This window comes from Gopherus evgoodei, chromosome 1, assembly GCF_007399415.2.
Source record: "Gopherus evgoodei ecotype Sinaloan lineage chromosome 1, rGopEvg1_v1.p, whole genome shotgun sequence".
Classification (NCBI taxonomy): domain Eukaryota; kingdom Metazoa; phylum Chordata; order Testudines; family Testudinidae; genus Gopherus; species Gopherus evgoodei.
This window is the reverse complement of record NC_044322.1, coordinates 324,515,741-324,535,058: the sequence shown is the minus strand read 5'-3', so window position 1 is coordinate 324,535,058 and position 19,318 is coordinate 324,515,741. Positions and strand designations below refer to the sequence as shown.

The 19,318-nt window shown below is 40.2% G+C and overlaps 1 protein-coding gene across 2 annotated transcripts in view; it reads left to right on the top strand.

Moving 5' to 3' along the window:
- The first annotated feature begins 2,267 nt into the window (after window positions 1–2,267).
- IQUB (IQ motif and ubiquitin domain containing) overlaps window positions 2,268–19,318 on the top strand; it is a 42,517-nt gene continuing 25,466 nt past the window's right edge. Inside the window, exons 1-8 of one of the 2 annotated variants that reach the window (XM_030549142.1) lie at window positions 2,268–2,342; window positions 4,739–5,439; window positions 6,105–6,239; window positions 8,261–8,428; window positions 8,533–8,708; window positions 8,986–9,141; window positions 11,167–11,377; window positions 17,042–17,217. In XM_030549142.1, coding sequence (XP_030405002.1) covers window positions 4,743–5,439; window positions 6,105–6,239; window positions 8,261–8,428; window positions 8,533–8,708; window positions 8,986–9,141; window positions 11,167–11,377; window positions 17,042–17,217 — 1,719 coding nt within the window. In that variant the 5' untranslated portion in view covers window positions 2,268–2,342; window positions 4,739–4,742. The remainder of the gene's footprint in view (window positions 2,343–4,738; window positions 5,440–6,104; window positions 6,240–8,260; window positions 8,429–8,532; window positions 8,709–8,985; window positions 9,142–11,166; window positions 11,378–17,041; window positions 17,218–19,318) is intronic. The other variant, XM_030549143.1, reaches the window with a different exon arrangement.

Genomic DNA, 19,318 nt, shown 5'->3' with positions numbered 1-19,318 from the left:
TTTTTCCTTACTATGAGCATGCAGCATTTAAAAACAAACTGTTTACACCAGAATGCTTCAGCCTGCCTGATCACCACCACCAGCCACTGATAGCACATCACCTCAGTGCTCCAGTCACTGTTCCTTACAGAATAAACCGTCAGTTTCAAAGTCTGGCCCGTTCTGCAGGGCCCTCCATAGAAAGTGGCCCCTGGTGTCTCAGAGACTTTCTGTGACAGTGACCTCTCAGCTTCATTCCTCCAGATCTATGAAATTGTTATCCTCAAGGGTAAAATTCAGGATTTTCTTGAGAAGGGCCAAGGCTTTGGAACACATGGCTGAAGGAAATTAGTATGATATTTGGAAGGAAATGTAAAATTCATACCTCAGCTTAGGGTTGTACAACTAACTGTAGCAAGAAAGAATGAATCAACAGAAGCAAAGTCAAGGACAGTGTGAGAGAGGGTAAGAGAGAAGAGTAATACATGAGGACGATGGGGAAAATAGTCCAGGCTGGTGTGGGGAGAATGGGGAGAAAGTTATACAGCTGACCTATTTTGAATATAGTTATTCACTCTTTGGGAAAGCACTGAGATACTGTTATAATAACCCAGATAGATGAGGTGTGAAATGATAAAAGGGTTTAGTGATGGAAATGAAGAGGAGAAAAACATGATTTGAAGAGAAGACACAAGTGATAGTGCTTGATCTTGTAGAACAGGAAAGGTAGTAGGGTTGCTGAAAATAAACAGGAAAGGAATGATGGAAATAGATTTGGAAGAAAGATGACTTCATTTTTCCACTGTTGGCATCAATTTTTCTGACAGCCAGGAGAGGACAAAGCTATGAACGGTCAGGCATGACTGATTCACCAGAAGGTCAGTGAGGAAAATCTGATCTGTCATGAATTCTTGCACTAGGCCTCAATGATTACTCTTTAGAGCAGTGGTTCTCAACCTATTTACCATTGTGGGCTGCTCCAGTACTACCTGTATGGCCCTGAAGATGTCTCATGGGCTGCAACTGTGTGCTGACTGGACTGCAAGTTGAGAACCACTGCTTTATAGACTCTAGGACTGGAAGGGACCTCGAGAGGTCATCGAGTCCAGTCCCCTGCCCTCATGGCAGGACCAAATACTGTCTAGACCATCCCTAATAGACATTTATCTAACCTACTCTTAAATATCTCCAGAGATGGAGATTCCACAACTTCCCTAGGCAATCTATTCCAGTGTTTAACTACCCTGACAGTTAGGAACTTTTTCCTAATGTCCAACCTAAATCTCCCTTGCTGCAGTTTAAGCCCATTGCTTTAGAGGCAAGTGAATGTTTGCACAGCACTTTGAACATGTAGAGTGCTATGGTAAGTAGTAGTAAGACACACCAGAAAGTCAAATGGTGGTTGTGTTTGTGATGAATGAGGGGTGTCTCCATTCCTTTAAAAAGTGTTAAGACTTTATATTAATAGATCAAAATATTCACATAATGTCAACAAGTCTGTCTGTGCACTGTAATTTGCCCATTGTAGTCAAAATAACCAGAATACTTACTCAGGATATTGTTAGTAACAAGTGGAAGCTCATTAGGGGATCAGTTCTGCATTAGCTGTAAAATGTTTAAGCTACAGCACTGCCAATAGGTCAACTGCCACTACCTTGTGACATCTGAACAGTGTGTGCGCACATATTAATTTTAATTTAATGTAATATGTGTCATTTAGGTTACATGCACTATTTGTGGGCTCATTCAGATAATGCATTTACTTTTCTGATAAGCGTCAGAGCAGGTTCTGTGTGTAACGGTGAAGTGACATCTGATGAAAGGTCGCATTTTCAAAAATGTGCATGCACAATTATAAGTTCTGCGCGCAGGAACGAATACAATTCACGCAAACGAGGTGCGCACTTGCATCTCTACGTGTTCTTCAAACGCCACTTGAACCTAAATTGCGTAACTAATCACGAACGCCGCTCACACAGCAGCACGCACCTGGCTTAGGGTTCAGTGCAAGTGACCAGCGCCGTATTTAGCTGGGCTCCAGGAGCGAGCCCCGGCGTTTTGCAACCCCTCGTCTCCCCTTTGTGTTAGTGACGAGAAGCTGGTGCAGAGCTCAGACGCAGCAGCCCCCAGCGTAGCGCGAGCGGGTGTCAAACCGGATCCAGCCCGAGGAGCCGCCTCCGCGCCCCACTACCCGCTCTCACTTAGCCCCAGCCTGTGCGCCCCGCCCCCCTCATTTCCTTCCCCTCCGCCCTCGATCTCGCGAGAACGTGTGGAGTTCCAGGTTGCCATGGCTACAACGACATCCGAGCGGTGCTCAAGACTGCTGGGGGAGAGAGGTGGTTTGTTCGGGAAGCGGGGCTGAGGTAAAGGGGCCTCGAGTCGGGGTGTAAACCAGTCCCGGGTGAGGGAATCGCGCGGCGCCGGCAGCCGGCATAGAGGAGCGGAGCCGCTGAGGGAAGCGCTACGCGTACAAAAAAGGGGAGGTTAGCGCCTACAGCTCCCAGCATGCCGTGCGCTGCTCCCGCAGTAGGCGCTTAGGAGGCGGAGCGGAGCAGTGCATGCAGGGAGTTAGAGTCTTACTGCTCTACCTGTAAATGTAGACCGGGCTCTGTGGGCGTCGGGGGCTGCGGTGCATTCTGGGAGCTGTAGGCCCTGTGGTGCATTTTGGGGGCTGTACTTGATCAGCTGCTAATCGAGGACAGTGTAATAGGGGTCACAGCCCGCAGTCCCAGTGCCCGAATAAAACCATATTCTGGGCTTGGTGGGGAAATCTCAACTGCATGATGGCAAGGGAGAGGTGCAGAGGCAACACGAGGGTGCATTGGCATCCTGTTGCATCAGCTTGGTACAGTGACTGCCCATTGAGCATCAAGGTACCGTGACACTGTATCAACATGTCCTCAGATTCCACAGCAGGAGCCTGGCACACCCCTGCAGATCCACTGAGGCTGATAGTGAGGCAAGAGCACAGCTGTTGGGAAAGTCACTCTGAGCTCCTTCCACTGTAGCACAGAGAATGTTCCTGTGCTGTGCACATAACAGATGCAAAAGAGATGTTCCTTTGCCTTAGGCCTATTCGCAAGGTCTCACTGACTGAACACTCTCCAAAAGGGTGACTCCAGCTTGCATTACTTCCCTTGGCTCTTTTACCATAAGGTGTTTTTTTTACATATTTTGCTATGAAAATAGACAGGATTCAGGTTCACTTGGCCCACATCGTGGGTTGAGTATCAGAGAAGGAAATTATAAGCGGCTACCATCTCTAGTGAAATTTGCTCTGTGAGGTCTTCATTGTAGCGGGGGGAAATTTACCAACTAATGGCTAGGCTATGATCTACTCTGTGCTGATTAGGCCTCAACTGGAGTGTTGTGTCCTGTTCTGGGTGCCATGTTTCAGGAAAGATGTGGACAAATTGGAGAAAGAGCAACAAAAAAGATTAAAAGTCTAGAAAACATGACCTATGAGGGAAGATTGAAAAAACTGGGTTTGTTTAGTCTGGAAAAGAGAAGACTGAGAGGAGACATAATAACAGTTTTCAAGTACATTAAAAGTTGTTACAGGGAGGAGGGAGAAGAATTGTTCTTAATCTCTGAGGATAGGACAAGAAGCAATAGGCTTAAATTGCAGCAAGGGAGGTTTAGGTTGGACATTAGGAAAAACGTTCTAACTGTCAGGTTGATTAAGCACTGAAATAAATTGCCTATGGAGGTTGTGGAATCTCCATCTTCGGAGATTTTTAATAGCAGGTTAGACAAATACCTGTCAGGAATGGTCTAGATCAGGGGTGGGCAAACTACGGCCCATGGGCTGGATCCTGCCCGCCAGCCATTTTAAGATGGCCCTCGAACTCCCGCTGGGGAATGGGGTCTGGAGCTTGCCCTGCTCCAGCACTCCAGCCAGGGAGCAGGGTCAGGAGCCGGTCCACACGATTCCCGGAAGCAGCGGCATGGCCCCACTCCGGCTCTTATGTGTATGCCAGGACCTGTCCATGAATTTTACTAAAAATACCTGTAACTAAAGCTTGGATGGCGTGGCCATCAGTGCTCAGAAGCAGGGGGGATGGTCTGTGAGTGCTGGGGGAGGTGGCCCGGGGCCCTGCAGGGGAGGGTTGGGCCAGGCTGTGCCACGCGGCCTGGGACTCCTGGTGTAGGGAAGAGGGGAGCTGGGCTGTGGCCATGGCCCGGGACCCCTGCTGGTGTTGGGAGGGGAAGGGCGGCAGGGCTGGCAGGGACACCCTATCCAGCTCTGTGTCCCAGCAGCTCCTAGGCAGTGGACGTGCACAAGTGCCAGCTGCTGCATCTCCCATTGGCCGGGAACCGCAGCCAATAGGAGCTGCGGGGGCAGGGCCTGCAGGCAGCATGTGATGCGAATCCTTCCCCCTCTGCCACCTATGAGCTGCAGGACCATCCCAGTGGGATCCCCTACCCTGAGGTAAGCGCGCGCCTGCACCCTCTGCCCCTAGCCCTTTCCCATGCACCCAAACTGCTGCTGCTGGCCCAGGGGCTGCCTGACTGCCTGGGTGGTCTTGAGCCCACTGCTGCAAGGATTGGTAAAGCTTTTCTTTATGATCCAAAGATCCAAGCCACCATTAAGTAGGCAGTATAGTGATAGACATGGTTAAGTGTGTTTGGTGATTGAAAGTACCCATATGCTTGGTAATAGGCACCACTATGCAATTCTAAAGTAAATAAAAAAAGTTTGTGAATTATTATGCTTATTCATGCAACAAGCTTAAAAATAGGTAATCTTAAATTTCAGGAAAATGGCTGATCCAGAGAAGGTGGTGGATAGCAACAGTGAAGTAGATAAAACTGAAGCATCAGACACTGAAAAGCAAATGATAGAACACACGCACATAAAGCCACAAGCAGAAGACAATACAGAGATTGATCACATTAGTACTGCAGAGGCATCAGTTCTTTTGAAAACAAGGACAGATGCATCACAATCAAATGAGGATGGACTACAGAAGGAGCAGGAGCCAGCTCCAGAGGCTCTCGGGCAGGAATCAGAGCAGGAACCCGCTCCAGAACCTCATGGGCAGGAACCACAGCAGGAACCTGCTCCAGAACCTCATGGGCAGGAACCACAGCAGGAACCCGCTTCAGAGCCTCAAGGGCAGGAACCAGCTCTTGAAGAACAAGAGCAGACAAGGATAGAAGGGCAGGAACCAGCTCTTGAGGAGCAAGAGCAGAGAAGTATAGAAGGGCAGGAACCAGTTCTTGAACAGGAAAATGATCTTGTTGTGGGTAATCAAGAAGAATTGCTTGAAAAAGGTGAACAAGGTGTATCTGAGCCAACTGCTCCATTAACTGCAATAACTGAAGAAATTTCTCAAATTACTACAGAAACATTTGCTAAGTTGTTAGCAGCTGAAACATACAACTTAGATAGGGTGCAACTGGAGGCTTTGGAATCTGAGAGATTGCCAGAAGTGATGACAAATGCTACAGCAACAGGTATAAAATTTGCCACTCATAAAAATTGGTTGTTACTGCCATCTTTTTACAAAAGCTCTCTTACCATATTTATTCACAACTTGCCAACTTGGCTTTTTCTCATCACCTTATTGAGGCAACATGGACTCCGGCCAATATTTGGTATTTTTGATGTAAAAATCAACTTTAACCATATTATATTAATAAAAATTGTGTTTCACCATATCCACCTGCTGGAACACCAAACAAACCGATTAAAGTAATATTTTACTCCTAACGCAGTGGCGAAGTGTAGAATAAATGAAAGGTGTTTTATATATTGATCCCTGTTTCTCTGTTTAGAATGTTCTCTTCATTGAGAACTACAAAATAAACTGAGCAGTTCTGTCATATTAGCATTCAAGATCACATAGTGCTGCCATTTTTATGTTTTACATTCTGATTTGTTTACATTTTATAATTTAGGTGTAAATCATTTTAAATATAACATTTATAATATAAATGTATTTCTTATATATAGATATAAAATGTACACTGTGCACATGCAGCATATATGGATGGAGGAGAGACAAATGCTTTATGGATATTGCAAGAGCTGAGATGCAGTTTTTCAATCTAAATAAAAGGATATTTATAATCCATTAATTAATATAACAGGAATTGGCATCTCTGTTTATTTTCCTCAGTTAAAATCATGTTGTTTCCTGATATCCAGAGGATCACAATGGCTTTTAACATTGACCAAACTGTAGGGATGCTCAAGCAATGCTTTGCGTCACAGCTAAAAATACCACAGGATGTCTTACAGGTCATGTTTCAAGGTACGTGTCACAGATATATTAAAAGCTTCCTTTGTTCTTCAGCCCTGTTAAAAATAATAAATGGTTAGGCCCCGATCCTGCAATTGGATCATCAAAGGTAGACTTCTTTGGGGCTCCACATGAGTAAAGGAGTCTGATCATGTGGCTCCAACTGCAGGATCAGGATCTTATTTTGTACTCTTAGTAGAAATGTATTTCTGGCATATAGTAAATTTAACAGGCCTGATTTCAGATCATTGAAATCAATGTAATTACCCCCAGAATGATTTTACCCCTGGAGGAATAGGATTCAGCTCACACTCATTTAAGTGCTTTGTCTCTGGATGACAAAAAGCAGTAAACATTTATTTCAGTCAGTAGATATATCTCTGAATGCACAGGGAACAGGTCTGTTGAATAAGAAGTTGCATTTTTACATCAACTCCTCACAGGAGAACCACACTTCAAACATTTTTTATTGATTAACCAAACAAAATCTTAATAGTTTTCTAATGATGAAAACGTGTCTTATTATTATAGTCCAGTTATTTTCCTTAAACATTTCACAAAAATATTACCTCAGGGTGGACACCAAACTTGGAAAGTTCCAGACCCTTTTTTTTCTACTTCAGAAAACTTAAGAGTAAGTGAAATCTTAGAGCATGTCTGATTTAGTAGCAGAGAGCTAGGTAGGACTAGAAAGGAAACAGCTGGTGTTTTGTGGTTACGGGAACTAGAAAATGGTAAGATCCAAGTGGTAGAGGCTGCTCTGGAAAATTACTGTCCTTAATTTTTTCCTTTATGGCAATGACACAGAGAAGGTGGTTTTCCTGGCATCTGTTTCTTAAAACTGCTGCTTGAGTCAGTTTTCTTTCTTTCTTCCTTTCCTTTCCTTCTTTTTTCATGGAGGATCTGCAGGAGCAGAGATGACCAAAAAGCAGCACAGAGTGGCTCAGTGCTGGGCAGCAATGGAATTGGCAGGCTAGGCTTTTCAAACCTGTTACAGTGGCATTTTAAACACCTTGTCTAACAGACCCAGGGCTCAATTTCATGTATTTTAGTAACATCTTTCCATTAAAGAAATATGAACCATTTCAAGTACATTGATACAATCTTTCATTAATTTTAATCTGCGTTATAGTGTTTAAACCAAACCAGAGGTCTGCAGCAGAATATCTAGTGTATTTCAGGTTTCTGGCCAGATTGTTTATTGTGCACACACAGCAATTCTGCACAAACATTAGCAAGTTTGTAAACAGAAATATTAAATAGAAAATACCATGTCCAAGATTTTCAAAAGTGTCTAGTTAGTTTGTGTGTCCCAGTTGTTGGCTGCCCAACTGGAGACACCTTTGAGAAAGTGCTGAGCACATAGCCTGTAAAGTGTCTTAAGTTGGGCAGCCAAAGTCACAAGAAACTTGAAAATGTATTGCTTCTGGGTAGAATATTCCAAAGTGCTTAAATCCCATGGAATTCTGTCTGCTTTTACCTTTCCAGATGGTGAATCTAGCCACCAAATTTTACTCATCGGGGACTGGAGTGAGGGCATTCTCAGTATGTTTTAGAATAGAGGTGCTGTCATGTTTGGTTATCTGTGTAACCCAGAAATTTTATTTTTAGTTTTCATATTAAAACTAAAATGTATTAAAAGTCACTCAGCAGAGTTTTTACTAATACATTAAATCCTCAAGGCAGGCAAAGTGTAACTAAATGTAAAAGCTAGAATTTCAGATGTATTTAATGTTAACAAATAAGATAAGTAAATACTTGAAATTGCTGTGCTGTTTTTTCTAGAAAGTGAATATGAATGATTTTTTTCTCTTTGTGTGATGGTAACAGTGCTACATCTGACATCTTTTGGGGCAGAAGTATCACAAACTTTCCCTAAAGTCAGCATCAAACTGGCTGAAAACACCATGATTATTCTTTTATATGTTTCACTAAAATCATCTGTAGTTTTTATTTCTTTGAGGAAAATTCTTAACTATATCCTCATTTATTAGAGAAGAACACCTTACATTGTTAATTTTTTTTTCTTTTAGGGAGGCTAATTGAGGATAGTGAGACTCTAATGGATATTGGAGTTAGGCCTCATGGCACTATCCAGATTGAGATGTTCTCTCTTGATCCAGAACAGTACCCAATCAAAGCAATTAAATTGCAGCAGGACTACAACATGCCTGATGTCATAACTGTGAGAGTGCAAACAGGTCAAGAATGTTTTTCAAATATGTATTAATATTTGTGTCAAATTGTAATCAGATTACTTACAGACTAGTATGCAATTGTATCTATGATTTTTATATGTGAACAGATTCTGACACATTCCAAGATGTAGCAGTAGAGATTGAAAGGCCTACCTATCGTAAACCATTTCTGGGAGGATTTAAGCATAGGGTAACAGGTGTGGAATTTCATAATGCAGGATCACAAACAGTACCCAAAAAACGATGTGACAAAGGAATTCAAGTATTTTGCAGGGAGACACAGGTAATCTTTTAACAGTTTTTCACTTAGAACATTTTTTGCTAAGCAGAATAGAATATTGACATTGTTGTCATAAATTAAGCTGACTGGAGAAATAATTGAACATAAATTGGAAATATATATCAAAATAAGCAGTTTACCTTAAAAACAAATAGTTAATTAGATTAACTTGCATGATTTTAAGTAGCCAACTTTCAGTTTAATTGAAAAAAATACAAAAATCTTCAGTATAGGATTGTTATGATGTCCTATTTTAACATAAACTATATTTTTGTTCCAGACCGTTGTGGAGAAAAATAAGTGCCAACAGACTAGAAATACAACCTCCACACAGATGACTAAAATTGGCCTGTATGTGTCAAACATGACTGACAAGCTAATAGAACCAAGAACATATCTTACAGCAGAAGAATATCATAAACAAAGACTTGATGCAGTAAGTTCTTTTCCATTTATCTGTAAAGCAACACATTATACATATGATGGGATAAGTGTTCAAAGAATGTGTTTAACGATGAATGGCAAAAATGCCTGTTAATCTTTAAACTTTATGATTGCCAGTGGGATAGGGAGAGAGCATGCATCTGCTAATTTACAGTGTTATCAGTCTTATATTTTAACAACATTGAAATAATCATTAGTTACTGCACATCTTGAGAAATTTGATCTGTAGACTTTGTGGTTTCTCTCTCAGAATGAGTGACATCCCAACTGCGATGTATAGAAGTTTGTCTAAACATGTTTTCATTTCCTCAAAGCCTTCTCATAAAGTTTCTTTAGTTAGGCAAATTGTATGCATCAGAACAAACAAAAAGATACTACAGCATTGTACCTGAAAAACCCTTACAATGTATCTACTCTACAATAAATTTTGTTTATTCATTGAGGGGAAGCTGAACTGGGTGAGCAGTCCTGTGGAGTTACATGATGTAGTGGAATCTGCTGAGAGTCTCCTTAGGATTTATGTTCTTAGTCTAGTTGCAGGTCTCCTTGTGCTGCAAGTTCTTGTCGTCTATCCGCAAGCTAGTTATCACATTTAGAGCCAAACTCCATGTCCCTAATCCCTTCCCCAGGCTGACTGCATGTTTCCTTAGGTGCACAGGTGCCAGCTTCAGTTTGCCAGTTTTTGTCTCTTTGGGTCTACTGAATGGTCTCCTTAGACCAGGGATCAGCAATCTTTGGCATGTGGCCCATCAGCGAAATCCACTGGCGGACTGGGACAGTTCGTTTACCTGCAGCTTCCGCAGGCTTGGCTGATTGCAGCTCCCACTGGCCTTGGTTCGCCATTCCAGGCCAATGGGAGCTGCGGGAATGGTGGCCAGCACATCCCTCGGTCCACGCTGCTTACCACAGCCCCTATTGGCATGGAACAACAAACTGCAGCCAGCGGGAGCTGCCATCGGCTGAACCTGTGGGCACTGCAGGTAAACAAACTGTCCCGGCCCACCTGTGGATTTCTCTGACGGGCCACGTGCCAACTTTTGCCGATCCCTGCCTTAGATTGATATTTGCACCAAGAACTTCTTTACTTTCGGAGATCTTCAGCAGCAAACTCTGTCCTCTACTGTCTGTCCCCATCTGTCATGGCAAATCTGTTTACCCAAACTGATGGTGGTGTCTGCATTGTGAGATTTTTTTGCATGCATTAAGAAAGTACATTAACAAATGCAAAGAGAATTTTAAAAGGTTATGTATCAACAACCAGGTCTGCTCTCTTACTTTAATACCCTGAACATAACCTTGGTAGTCTCACTTCAACCACTAGTCCACAAACAAAATATAGTTGATTTTCCATTAAATTTTCACTTTCTCTCAAAGTGTAAAAGGCCAGATTTTCAAGTATATTTACCTAAGTTGTACCCATTGTACATGCTATTGAACATTTTTATATATTATTATTTGTATTACTGTAGCACGTAGGAGCCATAGTCATGGATCAGGACCCCATTGTGCTACGCACTGTACAAACACAGTACAAAAAGTCCCTGCCTCAGAGCTTACAATCTATGTATAAGACAACAGAGCGATACAGACATATGAGGGAGTACAGGGAAACAATGAGACAGTATTGGTCAATATAGTAGGCAGTGGTTTCAGCATACTAGCTGCCTAATTCTTGGCAAGTTTTCTGTAGGCATCTTGGCATGGCAAAGGAGAGTTTTGAGGAGGAATTTGAGGTAAAATCATGAGAGAGCCATTTTTTATAATCACAAGTCAGGCATATGTTTGATAACTTAAAGCTAGATGGTCAGTGGTACACTTGGGCCCAATTGTGCTCTTACTGAAGTCAATAACAGAACTACCATGTACCTTGGTCGGAGTACAATGAAAGTCATGATTTAGTTTTTGTACATTTTAAACAAAACTATAATTTCTAACAAATTTCTCTTCTACTTAAAACAAAATTTCTGGCATTGTACTTTAAATGGATAATTATTCATCTGTTTTATACTCTATTTAGGTAATAGTATTACAGACATATTTCCGACGATGGCATGCCATAAATGTTGTACAGAAATTAAGAAAAGAAAAAAGGTTGCGATTAGAATGGGAGGCACAAGAAAAGTTAAGGAAAAAAAGAGAGAAGGAAGAAAGACTGAGAAGAGAGCATGAGCGAAGATTGAATCCTAAAACAAAGGAAGACTTTGAACTACTTTACCATGCTTTAGAATGTAAGTTTTTCTTAGAGACATTCTAAAATTGTCCCAGACCTCAAATGTAGGTTTTGTTAAAAATAAACTTTTACAGAGCCCTGATGTCAGTGGAAATGTTTCCATTACTTTTTTCAGTTTGCAATGGAAGTACTTTAAAAATGAAGGACTTTTAAAAGTAAATTACTATCTAGCAGCCAAATATTTTCTGTTTCATATTAGGAAGTAATCAGGTTACCAAATACAGCTGATAATTGTGCTATCTGATAGATTTATTGTTGTCTTCCTCCATTTCTATTGCTAACTCCAGGTGGAGGAACTGGATTTTGTTTGTTTGTTTGTTTGTAATGCAATAAGGTTAACATAACTGTGATGCACTTAAATAGCTGAAAATAAATCCATACAAAATGCAGATTTAATGTCCATAGTTCAGAATTAACTGCCACAGAGGTTTGTGATATTTTAGCCAAAACTCAAAAGACAACATACACATTTCCTTCATCTTCTCTCATCCTCTGATGTCCTTTTAATCTTATTTTTTCTCTCCTCTCCTCTTTTATTTCCCTCTGATGATTTATTGAACTTGTTCTTAGTATACTGCACGTGAGTCTTCTGACTCATATCCCCCACTGAAATGAATCATATCTTCTAATATAGATAAGACCTTTATAACTTTCCCTTGAAATAACATGAAGTAGGTGCTGCAGAGAGATACCTGCTATAACAGCAATAGGAGAATGACCTGAACATACAGATATTACACTGAGAATATCAGTGCATACCTTTCTGAAGAAAATCAATATCTAAAAACTGGCCTTGTGCAAGTGTTGTCATATAATGAAAGTACAGGAATTCCTCTAAAATTTCTCACATTGAATAAGAATGTTGTGGTCCGTTGGTGGCCTCAGATAACATTACTTCTGTGGCTCAAGTGGTGATGGGGACTGCATTGTCTAGTGAACTGAACTCAAAATAGAGAGCTAAAAACTCTGGAGTTCTACTTGCATCTGTTTCACTGATTCTGCCACACTTCAAGAATCTGAAAGGATAAACTGCAGTTCAAGTGCCAAGTAGTATTGAGTTTATTGACCACAATTTTCAAAAATGACTAGTGATTGTGGGTGTTTTGGGGAAGCCAATATGAGACCTTCAAGTGGCCTAATTTTGAGAGTGTGAGTATGCAGCACTTTCCTAAACCAGGCTTCTGAAAGATGTGTGACAGGTTAGGTACCTAAAAATTGAGGACTCCAAAATCGCAAGTCCTTTTGAAAAGCTTGGCCATTTATTGTTAGTGCTTATGTTTGGAATCTGGAGCCCCATAGCATTTATTTTAAAACATGTTTCTTAATTAGCAGTGTGACCCAGTCCACTTGGTTTTCTTTTAAGAGGCTTATTTGAGATAGAACCAACAAAGATCAGAGTTGAAATCCTGAATAAGTCTTTCTATTTTTTGATTTGAAACTTGTGGTTATATAAGTGTTTCTTTTGTTTAGTTAAAATACCATCTGGTTCATAAATAAAATCCTTAGCTGTGCAGGTTGAGGAATATAGTATCTAGGTAACACAAGAAGTTTGTGCCAGTACAAACAATGTAAAAGAAAATTTCATTACTTGAAATGTCTTTAGCATCATATGTTGGAAAGAAATCACTCATTATATAAATTATTGACCGTTTGCTTTTGTTGTTTGTTTGTTGACTAGTTGCTTCTCTATACAGTGACCTGCAGTCATTCACCTCATAACAGCTTACTGATTCTAGGAACCACTTTTTTCTCTACCTGCAGCTAGAAGAACTTTCACATTCTTACAGTGTCAACAGACTATACAAGCTAAATCACTGTGACAGTAATGGAATGAGATTACTGTCCTCTAAAGATCTGTGAAGGGCATTGCTAGTGATCACAACAGGGGTGGTTTGTTACAGAGTTAGCCAAAACTGGCTAGAAGTGTTGTCAGTTTTTGTTTGTTTTTTGAGCCTGGATAGTAAACAAGCTCTATTTTATATAATATATATAATATTTTGGTAAGGCAATTTTATTATTAAAATGTAAAATGGGTATATGGGAATAGTTAAAGACTGGTGATTCCTCAGTATCTGTAAAGCAGTTACACTACAAGGTGCATTTTTAAACAAGTTGCCTATTCCCAGTGAATCAATAGGTGAATCTAGACTATTCCAATAACTGTATCTAAACACCTTTTAGTCTCTTAAACACAACCTTGCTTACTATATTTATTAGTTTTGTCTTTTAAATTGCTGCCTCCTTGTGGTATATGAAGCTTTGGGCTATGCAATGCTATTGTTGACTAAAATGGCTGCTCTTAGAAGTATCTTGGGATACTGTGGACTTGTCAGGCAGCCTAGCATTAAAACCATAGCAAAAGGAGCCTTAAGGCAATGAGTTGAAATATTCCAAAATGAAAAAGCATAAGGAACTGGAGATAAGAAGTAAATAAACCTTTTCTTTCTGCAGCTTTTTCCTGGGATAGGGTATTATGTTAGATTTTTTTCCCCCAGTAAGTATGCATTTTATACTGTTTTCTTGACAAATGTATGCTTTGTTGTGTAACTGTTTTGGAACAGGTTTTATGTATGTAGAGAATTCTTAACTTTGCAAAAAAAAATCACAAATAAATTCCAGATTGATTATATAATACATAAAGAAAAGTCACTATCTCATTTTAAAACATTTTGATATTGTTAGGAACAGAAAGAAGTTCATAAGAGTGTGTGTGTGTGTACTGTGGTAATGGGCAATACAAAACAAGCCAAGATAGATGTGCATGTGCATATTACACCTAGCATGGGACATACAAGGCAATAAGAAGAGGTTCTATAAATATATTAGGAGCAGCAAAAAGGCAAAGGAAAGTGTAGGTCCACTACTTAGCAGGAAAGGAGAGCTAATAATAGGTAACATCAAGAAGTTTGAGGTTATCCATGCCTGTTTTGCTTCAGCCTTCACTAAAAAGGTTAACTATGACCACATATTTAACACAAGTAATGTTGACCACAAGGGGGAAGGAACGCAAGCTAGAATAGGGAAAGAAGAGGTAAAAGAATATTTAGGGTCTGATGAAATTCATCTTAAGCTACTTTAAGGAACTATCTGAAACAGACTTGGAACCAATTAGCAATAATCTTTGAGAACTCATGGAGAATGGTTGAGGTCCCAGAGGAGAGGAGAAGGGCAAACTTAGTATCTGTGTTTAAAAAGGGGAACAAAAAGGAACCAGGGAATATACACCAGCCTGCCTAACTTCAATATCAGGAAAGATACTGGAACAAATTCTTAAACAATCAGTTTGTAAGGACCTAGAGGATAATAGGATTATAAGCAATAGCCAGCCTACATTTGTCAAGAATAAATCATTTCAAAGCAACTTAATTTCCTTCTTTGACAGGGTTACTGGCCGTGGATGCAGGGAAACTAAACATGATATATCCTGATTTTAGTAAGGCTTTTGGCACAGACACACATGATATTGTCATAAGCAAACTAGGGAAATGTGGTCTAGAAGAAATTACTATAAGATGAGTGCATAGCTGGTTGAAAGACTAATCAAAGAGTAGATATCAATGGTTCACTGTCAAACTGCATACAAACGTCTGGTGGGGTCTTGCAGGAGTCTGAACTAGGTCCAATACTATTCAGTATTTTCAGTAATTGCTTAAATACTGCAGTGGAGCGAACTTATAAAATTTGCCCATGACACCCACCTGGGAGGGGTTGCAGGTACTTTGGAGGACAGTGCTAGAATTCAACTCAACCTTGAAAAATTAGAGAAATGGTCTGAAATCAACATGATGAAATTCAGTAAATACAGGTGCAAAGTACTTCCCTTAAGAAAGAAAACTCAAATGCACAACTGCAAAATTGGGAATAATTGGATAGGTGGTAGTACTTCTGAAAAGGATCTGGGAGTTACATTGGATTACAAATGGAATGTGAGTCAACAATGTGATATAGTTGCAAAAAAGGCTAATATCATTCTGGCTATACTAACAGCTGTGTTGTATGAAAGTCTCACTTTACTTGGCACTGGGGAGGCTAGAACTGGAGTGTTGTGTCCAGTTCTGGGTGCTACACTAGGAATAATGTGGACAAATTGGAGAGAGTTCATAAAAAACCAACAAAAATGATAAAACCTTTAGAAAACCTGACCTATGAGAAAAAGTTAAAAAAACAAAAACCCTGAGCATCTTTAATCTTGAGAGAAGACAACTTGAGGGGGAATCTGATAACAGTCTTCATATATGTTAAAGGCTGTTATAAAGAGATCAAGGATCAATTGTTTTCCTTGTCCACTGGGTGTAGGACAAGAAGTAACGGGCTTAATCTGCATCAGGGAAGATTTAGGTTAGCTATTAGGAAACACTTTATAATTATAAGGATAATTAAGCACTGGAATAGGCTTCCAAGGGAGATTGAGGAATCCCCACCATTGGAGGTTTCTAAGACCAGGTTGGACAAACAGCTGTCAGGGTTGATCTAACCTCACTTGGTCCTGCCTCAGTGCAAGGAGCTGGACTAGATGCCCTCTCAAGGTCCCATCCAGCCCAATATTCCTGTGATCTATATAACTATTTATATATATAAGTTGTTTAAACAAGTTAGTACAGTTGCCTCGCTTGTATATTCAAGTGCTGCAGTTGCTCTAACATTTTGCTGCCTGGGTTTCTACTGTTTGTTTTCTTGATAATGTGGTTCTATGAGTCAGAAGGCCAGATTCTCAGCTGTGCAATATGATTTACATGCTGTCGTTGTTTTATCTCATGATTTTGGTGCACAATATCTATGTTCAGGGATCAAACTATTGGGGGGAGGGGGAAGAAGGAGGAAGTATTGGTATTTTACCTAGATTTGCCCGCAAATGGAACTCTGCCCACTGTACAGTATATTCTGTAAATGTTCAAAACAGGATCATGAGTCCTCAGCTGAGCTCCATTGGCGGACTCCTTGGGTGTGGTTTCCTCTCAAAAGGATTCAAATAAATGCATGGACTCTGCTGGATTGTCTGGGCTTGACTCCACCTCAGTGGGTATTTGATGTCCCTAGGTTCCTTGGGCTTGACTTCTTGATTGAACAGAAATTGTAGGACTCTAAGCAGCAACACTAATGATGCCAAAATGAGATATCACTTCTGGTAACTTGGGCAGATGTTCATAATATACGGTTTTTGATTTCTTATATACTTTGATCAGCAGTGAAACAGTTAATATAGGTTTTTAAACTTTCATTGGACATCTGCATTAATACCTCATTGAAATGAACCGGAATTGTTCACACTTTTCAGAACTATTGTTTCAGGCTCTCTGCAAATTCAGGGAGAATTCATTTTTTTCAGTTACACTTGATTCATGTTTTGAAGATTTTCTTCACAAATGTAAGGCCTAGGGATCTTTTCTTAATAACATTTTAGATTGTGGAGCACAAAGTGGCAACTCTGGGGAGATGAATGTACATAACATATTTATATCATAATTTGATCCATCTCTACGCTGTTTAATTTGCGTAAAAATGTGCATAACTAACTTTAAAATGTACAAGTCATTTGTTAGGAAACTGAAAGTTTGGCATTAAACATTGAAAAATAAATACATATTAACAGAATGTGAAAGAAAAATGTCCAGCTGGTAAACTTTTAGAAGTTTTAAAATCCATATTTTTTTAATGAATATAGTATGGAGGCAGGAGGAGATTGAGCGCATTAACAGCACTTTCGCTGGAGCAGAAAGAAAAGCAGCCCTCTGTGCACTTCTAGAACAAGAGACACAGCTGATTGCTTCCATTGGGAGACACAGACTAAATGCAGATGAAGAGAACCAGCAAAAAGCAATACTGTTCTTTTTGGATAAGGTCAGTGAAGTAATTGCAATCTGAACATGAATGTACCCAAAGTTCAAAAACCTAATATCATTTACAAACTAGCAGACAAAAGTAAACCACTGTAATTAGCTTGACCAGTTATGCATAGTGCAGACATTCACATGTTTGTCAGAGAATAGAATTGCCTCATTAGTTACAGTTTTTAAGTTTTTATTCATGTTGGTGCAATTTAATGAACACTTCATTTTTCCCAAGCACAGAGTTCAAGCTGCCACTTAATAACTTCATAACTTATCTAGTTATTTGAAGAGATATGAGAACAATGTATCCTGTAACCTACCATCTGTGCTTCACTCTATGCACAGCAAGATATAAGTATAGTATAATAATGACATTAACTCTGAGTTGATGAATTTTGCCTTATAAGAATATTCTGCATAAAGGACCTAATTCTGCTCTTAGACATCAGTGATGCAAGGTCAGGCCCTAACAGAATGCATATAATTTTAGAGCTGACACAGTATGTCAGGATAATGTGTGCTATTTTAGTTTTTGCACAGTACAGTATAAGTTATTATAATGTAGGAACCCATGCATGAAAAGTAGTTACTTTAAATGCATTATCTTTTTTTGAAACTTTAAATAACTCTGCCAATTAAATTCTCTCTCCAAAATACCCAGTGTCACTAATCAAAACTAATGAATAAGCGTTTGATCCTGCCCTCTGATATACTGTATGAGCTACTGTGTATCTTGAAAAATCAGTTACTGCATTTTGTCAAAACATGCCTTAGGTGCCTCTAAAATTTCATTTTGTTTGTTGGGTAGGGTGGTGTGTGTGTGTGTGTGTGTGTGTGTGTAAGCATAAAACAAAGAACAATGATTGCCCGTTGTCTGGTTTTCAACCAGAAAGTCCAGTCGAAAGGGGACCTGTACATGTCCAGTCAAGTGTAGGGACACCAAAAGTCCAGTTACTGCAGGTGTGCTCAGACAGGGCCACCTCCTACCTGCATCTCATGGGCAGGTGGGCTCCAAGTCAGGGACTGCAGCTCCAAGCTCAGCCCCAGAGCAGAGGGAGCCCAGATGAGGGAGGGAGGTGGAGAGGATTGAGTGATGAGGAAGTATGGGGGGGGAGAGGAGCAAGCAGGAGGTGGGGGGCTGGGGGAAGAGATGGAGAAGGGGCAGAGCCTCAAGAGAAGAGGTGAAGCAGGTGGCAGGGCCTCGTGGGGGAAGAGGTGGGTCAGGGGAAGGTTCTGGCACTCCTGCTGTAGTACCCTGTTTTCAGAAAATAGAAAGTTGACAACCTTACAAAGAACTGGCCAAACCAATTTAAATGAAATGTTTGGTGGGGAGGAACAAATAGAAATTTTTCTGGAGTGGGGCGCTGAATGGAAAATTTCAGCATCAAGCAAATTAAAATGACAAAATTATAAATTCCTCAAAAACAAGCCTGATAGTGGAATTCGAAACTCCAAAGTGACCTATGCACTTTTTTTTTCAAAAATGACTATTGAATGCATTTAACAATCAGCAAATGTATTATATAGCTGTGTCTCCTTTTTCTCTTCACTTAAGTTCCCATATGCTGGTTAACTAAATAAAAAACAAATTTCCTTCATAAAAGATACTTGGTTCTGAGCTGTTCACAGTATCTGTAAGACTTCTTGTAGTAACTAATAACTCTTTGTAACCACAGATTACCTAGGAATTTTGGCTCAGGAGAAGAATGACTTGTTAGCTGTTCTTCATTCTAAACATTTTATTCTGCAGGAACCAGACATAGTAGTGGTTCCCAATGCAGCACAGGCTGCAGCTGCCAGACAATCCTGCCTCTTAGTTTGAAGGAAGGATTTACTTGTGGTTCAATGCACAGGACAGAAAGTCAGGAGAGTTTGGGTGACATCTTGGCCTCATTGAACTCAGTGTCAAAACTCTCACTGACTTCAGTGGGGGCAGGTTTTCATCCCTGGATTTTATTCCTGTCTTACTTTAGGAAGGTAACTTAATCATTCTGTGCCTCAGTTTTCTCATTTGTAAAATGGGGATGATACTTACCTAACAGAGATGACATAAAGATAAGTTAATGCTAAGGCTCAGCATGAAGCGCTTAGAAATATTCATTACTCTTAGC